At 34.2% G+C, this 6,593-nt stretch overlaps 2 protein-coding genes across 4 annotated transcripts in view; one reads left to right on the top strand and one right to left on the bottom strand.

Annotated features, from left to right (window-relative positions):
- Positions 1 to 3,774, bottom strand: part of LOC106111722 — a 47,423-nt gene extending 43,649 nt beyond the window's left edge. Inside the window, exon 1 of the mRNA XM_013293865.1 lies at positions 3,190 to 3,774. The gene's annotated coding sequence lies outside the window, so the exon portion shown is untranslated. The remainder of the gene's footprint in view (positions 1 to 3,189) is intronic.
- An 863-nt stretch (positions 3,775 to 4,637) lies between these two features.
- Positions 4,638 to 6,593, top strand: part of LOC106111973 — a 4,018-nt gene continuing 2,062 nt past the window's right edge. Inside the window, exons 1-6 of one of the 3 annotated variants that reach the window (XM_013294194.1) lie at positions 4,641 to 4,933; positions 5,255 to 5,351; positions 5,420 to 5,537; positions 5,731 to 5,833; positions 6,083 to 6,180; positions 6,562 to 6,593. In XM_013294194.1, coding sequence (XP_013149648.1) covers positions 4,826 to 4,933; positions 5,255 to 5,351; positions 5,420 to 5,537; positions 5,731 to 5,833; positions 6,083 to 6,180; positions 6,562 to 6,565 — 528 coding nt within the window. In that variant the 5' untranslated portion in view covers positions 4,641 to 4,825 and the 3' untranslated portion in view covers positions 6,566 to 6,593. Of the gene's footprint in view, positions 4,934 to 5,254; positions 5,352 to 5,419; positions 5,538 to 5,730; positions 5,834 to 6,082; positions 6,248 to 6,561 lie in introns of all 3 variants that reach the window. The other 2 variants (XM_013294192.1, XM_013294193.1) reach the window with 2 other exon arrangements.

Raw genomic sequence — 6,593 nt, 5'->3', positions numbered from 1 at the left:
TAGAGCAAGTAACCGGCACGGTCGGCGGCAACCGGCCAGTAATTTTTGTAATTACCTCGAATTTAATATACAAAGCGATGAATAATTTATTTATTTAATTTATAATATCTTTTGTTTTATTTATGGATTCCATTTACTGCCTTTCTTATCCGACTTCTAATATTAAGGGCCAGTGCCACCAAATTGTAAATTGTCTGATAATCCAACGTGTGAAATATGTGATGGAAATATCGGATTTTTAAGCTATCTGAACTATCAGCCAGTGGTGGGGCAGTCCCTTAATATATTAATATCAGGACTCGGATCTGTTTAAGAATTACATTAACTACTTATTATATAAAATATGTATTATTTAGAAAGTTTAAGTGAATACTATATTGTTGGAGACATCCATCTGTCAAAGCCAACATTCACGTATTTTCTCTTTTATGTAAACAGTTCAGTCTGTTTCCGTATTCGTAACGTATTGAAGTATCACGTAAAATAACCATAGACAATATTCTCCCCGGATATAAGAAAAATCGATAGTATTTTCGCATGAATGATTCTTACGGGAATCCTCGGAGAGTATTATAAAAGTATTTCATACATAACCCGGACACGAAGGATATTGACTAGGGCATCCAACTGGGCCAAGGTCGGCCGGGCTGGAATACGGGGACCAACTTACGTCATCATATTGTACATATACATAAGTTAAATTTCCGATTGTCTATAAAAGCTTTCAGTAGAATATATTAATATGACAATTATTTAATAAAACAAGAAACCAGACCACACTGTACACTGGGGAGGCATACATATAGAAGAATCATGTAAGGTTCTGTCTAGGCTAGAGCTAGACCTAGGGGGGTAGATACCATTAACAAAGTCTTATTCGAAGTAGTATTTATCTTTTTGAATTTTTCGGTTCCCTACGGACAGGTGACAGGGTCAGCTCTCTCCCCCTTACGCCCTCTGGCGACGCCCATGGGTATAACCGTTTATGCTAGTTACCCACTATGTAATCTGCATATGCTTATACTTATAGACAATTTACCCTCTGTAGTCAATGACGTCATTTCCGCCCTGGTTTGGAAAATAATCTAGTTTTTCTTTGAAAATCAAAGAGGTGAAAAGGTTTTTCACGATTAGGATGACGGTTACCTCGTCAAACCACCACAACTGTCTCTAGTTCAAAACTTTATAAAACAAAAGAAAAACTGTTGTCTACGCGAATTCTTCGCCGTATTCCGCACGGAGCGGTTGTATGAAATTCAGGTCAAGGCCTCCACTTGGGCGCTTTATTAATATTGTTTCGGGACTTTCGACAACCCTGCTGGTACGAGCATAGAAATTTGTAAGTTTCACCGATATTTTGAATTTTTCGTATGCTAACAAGTACGAAAATCTTATATTTTATCGAGTCTACATATATCTTACTAATCCTACTTCTTACTAATAATATTAATGCGAAATTTTGGATGGATGGATATTGTTATAATTTGTAGTCTAAATACCTGAACAGATCTCGATGAAATTTGTTATAGATATCATACTATACTTCATACTAATATTATAAATACGGAAGTTTGTAAGGAAGGATAGAGTTTGTTAGAGGTTATAGCCTAAACGGCTGAACGGATTTCGATGAAATTTGGCATAGACGTAGAGTATAGTGTGGAAGAACACGTAGGCTACTCAGTTTATTTTAATTCGACGTCGGATGAGTCACGGGCAAATGCTAGTAGACCATACATGTGGAATTTTAGCCTAATCTTTTGTTTCAATTGAAAGATGAAATAAAAAACATACAGACAAATTGAGTACCTCCTTCTTTTGGGAAGTAGATAAAAAACAAAAGATAGTTGTTACTTCTAGAAATGATTGTTGTGATTTTGCTGTAACAGAGATAGATAAACCCTATTACACATCCTCAGCTTCAACTGGACAAGCAAACTGTACAGTAAATTTGTATGTTGGCAAAGTTTTAACTGTCAATTTAACTATTCAGTTATCAGTATTGACAGTTGGACTATACAATTAAAACTGAAAATGTGTAGCTGGCTGCAGGATTTTATCTTTATATCTTCACCATGCAAGTAAGGATCCATCTTTGTCACCAAGAGGAGAGGTCACAAAGTCTTGGTCAAGTCAAGAGTCGGAATATGTAAATATATTTTGTCAAGCTCTTGACCAATCAGCCCAGAGGGGGTCATGACCCCCATGACCTCCCACCCCTGGATCTGCCGTTATCACCATGAATGGCATTAATAAAAAATCAGTCATTGAACATCTAAAGGTGGTGAGATTTACAGAACATATAAACCATTATGGGCTTTCTAAATTTCCTATTTAGCTCAATAAAAATGACTGACCTCTTTCAGACTTAAGACTAACTTAAGTTTAATTACAATAGATTGCTTTTCCCTTTTTAAATATCAGTTTAATATATTTTAGGTTTTTATTAAAAAGCCTGTCTAGTATCAGCAGGACTTAAGCAATCCAAAAGACCTTATTTAATTTACTTCTTACTAATATAAATGCAATAGCTTGTTTTTTTAATTTGGTACATGTTTATTAGAAGGTAGCTCATAAACCGCTGAATAGATCTTCATGAAATTTGGCACAGATGTAAAGCAGTCTGGAAGAACACATTGGCTACAAAACATTTCCTTTTATCTGTGCGAACAAAGTTCCAGGTAACAGCTAGTTAGTACCATCACAAAATCATTTAAAAAAAATACTATCTGTGCTCAAGTTTAGTACATTTTCATAACAATTTGCAGGAAACAGTAAATTATTTTGTATTTAATAAGTATTTCTGAGTAAATTACAGAAGATAATTAGTTAATCATTCAATGTTAAGGAAACAATTGAAATTGCCTAATTAGATCTTATATCATTAGCTTTCTAAGCAAATGGACTTTCATTTTTTTTGAATGTTTTTCTGTGAAATTTTAGCCAAAGAGTTATAGATACAGGTTCATGTAACAAACTTGTAACCACTACTTAGTATATGACATAAAATCACACATTTAATGTTTATTAACTAATGATTTTAAAAGATGTTTACTTCATTAGAATGTATTATAGACAAATATTTAACTAATAAGAATATAACATATAGGTTTTCATAGGACAATGGACAAATCTCGTTCACACAAACTTGTTTTGACTATTTCTAAGACATAGCTGTAAATACTTTACCATGAGTCGTAATGTCGTCACTTGAAGACACCAGCACCCCACCAGAGCATCACACTTATCGCGCACAGTCACTTGCGAAATAAACTATACCACACAAACAAATATACATAAATACAGCACAAAAAACCAAACGGTCCCCACAAAACCAGTTCCCAACGCACCAACAGTTACGCTGTACACACTTGTTGCAAAATTAACAACAAAAAGATATCGTTAAAAGAAAGCGAATAATTCGTTTTAGATCGATTTTTTAATAATTTCATTCCAATTTATCAATCAAACGTTCATCGGATCTTACACTTAAAACACTTTTTTTTTCTTTAAAAAAGCTTAAGTTATTTTAAAAATTCGGGATTATTTTTTATTTTTTTTTTAACGATTAATGAAATCATTACAACTGTCAATGTATTTCACTAAAATGCCAACGGCGCGCATGCGTATCAAAACAAAAGAGAAGTGCAGAAGAGCACCACCTGCGCAAATAACTGCGAGACGAAACTGCCGTTTTGATTTTTATGAAAATGGTGAGTGCGGTGTGCACTGAGAGAAGCGCCGACTTTGAACCACTGTGAAATCGTCGTAACTTTTGACATTTCTGTAACTTGACAGCTTGCCGCCCGTTGTTAAGTTGGTGGTGTTGCCAGTTTGTAATTTAAATTTTTACTGCTAGATGACTTGGAACCTCAGCGACATCAGATCACTTGACGTTCCTACGAAAATGCTCGGAGACTAACCTTTGTTACGGTGACTAGTTAGGCCTTAGGCATTAGTCAACAGGCCCAATGTGACTACGTTGACTTCGCGCGTAATATTTTAGAATCTTTGAGAACTAAGAACCTATTTATAGCTCATTTGACTAAGAAATCTATAGTTCTAAATAGAGTAACACCACACCTGTATGTAAATAAATGTATAAATAATAAGTGATTATTTTTTTTTAAATTGTAATTAAGTGCGAAGAGGAAGAGTGAACAATTTGGTAGAATTTAGTAGCCGATGAGATCGGAAATCGGTAGTAATGAATTCACCGTAAAACAATGAATTCAAAATAAAATCTAAATCTTGAAATAGATTGATGGTCTACAGTCACTGTAGACTGGAATTAAGAACTACTGGTGGGATATAATTGCTTTCATTTATAAGACTTCTAATTCAAGCAAGCACATTCAACTTAGTTTATGAAAACGAATGTTAAAGGCGTGAATTGAGCGTGAACTTAACATCGTAATGATCACTTAAGACACTGACCTAAAACATAAATTTATAACTATGTTATTCTAATTTATTAAAAGTTTGAATTGAAGTGCATTGGAAATCTCTTCTTTTCATTTCTAACTTAAAATAAAACAGTTCTGTATTGGGAATTCGACTGAACCATCGTGATGACATTTATTTTGTTCAGTTGGCATGAAATTCGAAAAGAGATTTAAATTTTAAGAAAAAAATGTACATCATGTACCTATCAAAAAAGAGGAAAATTTTGTTATTGTAGATTTAACCACTAATGTCTTTCAAATTGTCGTTATTTATATTTACAATTTTACCGTTAGTTTTTCTCTTAAAATTTAGTGACTATTATATTAGTTCGTTTCTTATTCTAAAGATAATTAATTGTATGAGTGAGATGTCACATTGAATGAACTTCGAGGTGGATCGCTACTCATCTGCTTGGGCACATATCGCCCTTTGTGCGGATCTCACATGGGCCACGGAGCCCCCCGATGACTTTATCATAGCAAACCAGGTCAGCATTACTTCAGCTGATGGGAGAAATATAGCTGTTCTATCTTTTTAACAACTTTTTTCATAATTTAGTGAAGTTTAGCGTATTTCAGTACTTTATATTAAATTATTAATTTAGCTAGAACAGGAAGATAAAAAATAAAATTCGAATAGGAGAACTTTATGAATGCTACAATCGCTACAATCATCTTGGCGAATTTATGTAAAAGAAGGCTTACAGATTGGTATCAAACGACGGGCATCTTGTACGACGATGTATGAATGTAACTCTATCGCGAGAGGTGTACTATCCTAGTAGTAAATAATGATGAAATGATTACAGCGCCTTTGGGCACAACATTGTCGCGTTTCACAAGTTCTACAAGATACAGCAGTAGAATCGTCACAGGTTTTACAACATAATCAATGCGAACTTACAGGTTAGAAATGAAATTAAAACAAATTTTGACTATAACTATCCACGAATTGATTATTTCTATGATTTTAGAGTCACATACTACTCCGAGTCCTGAAAATGGAAACTGTTCCCGAAGAAGCGTAAAAGATGTAATACCAGAGTCGAGGTTGGCGCAATATTACGGAAACTTCTATTATGACGAAGTCAGGTTAATACATTAAGTTCATTTGCTTCGTATCAATGTGCCCTTGCATTGCTGAAACACCAGGAAATTGTTAGTCTAATTCTCTTTGCGAAAATAGCGACAACGGTATATTTTTGTACAGATTATTCAGCAATGAAAACTCGCTGTTACGCACTATAGGTTTAGGTTCGACCGTGACATGGTTTTTTGTTTTTAGAGAAAATTGTTACAAGATCACAAATGACAAAATATCTGGACGTGGTTATAGCGGTCAAGGATGTGAAAATTCTGATTTAACAGAATGCTGGATGTTACCAGAGGTAACTTATCTGTCGATCTTTATCGTAATTATCTGAAAATTGATTTATTTTAAATATTTCCTGTCACTACTTATGTACTAAAGTGGTATTTTTATAAGGCAACACTATATTCGATATCTTTGTTCATGGTAAAAAATTTCACAAGCAAAATTGCGGGAAACCAAACCCTTTTCAAACGGGTTAATTTATTTTTACATTTTTATAACTTTATCACGCATGTATTTATAATAATTTTGTTTATATAATCAGGTAGAATATTGGTTTCGGAAACTAATGGACGATCCTGCTGATCGTATTCTGCTGCCCCGACGCCGAAGACAGTACAGGATGCCTATTGAGGACGATTTGTGCGTTCTTTTCACATTTAATTACCGTTTACATTTCACAGCATACAAAAGCCATTACATTTAAAATGTAGGTATAAGCCGGGAGTCGGCAAGAAGTTCTTATGAGATAACATTTTTAGGGATCCACAACATTTTAGAATTTCCAAATCCGTCCTGTTGTTGCCGACCCCTGGTGTAAGAAATTTTTTTCGCCTGTCGCTTCGTTAGTTTTCAATCAAGTATATTATAAGTCAATATCTTTAAGTTTTTAAATCAAGCATAAAAGAGAAAACACAAAATAGAGAATATGTTTAGTTTCGATTTATGTGTTTTGTTTAATATTTCTTAATCTTAAAGTTGTTTTGAAAAGATACGTATAAATTAACGGGCACCGATCGGCAGCTAGCGAGCGCTGGGGCTCCAGTGGGGCGGCA

Source organism: Papilio polytes, unplaced genomic scaffold, assembly GCF_000836215.1.
Source record: "Papilio polytes unplaced genomic scaffold, Ppol_1.0 DF824146.1, whole genome shotgun sequence".
NCBI classification, from domain to species: domain Eukaryota; kingdom Metazoa; phylum Arthropoda; class Insecta; order Lepidoptera; family Papilionidae; genus Papilio; species Papilio polytes.
This window is presented reverse-complemented; position numbering and strand designations above follow the sequence as displayed.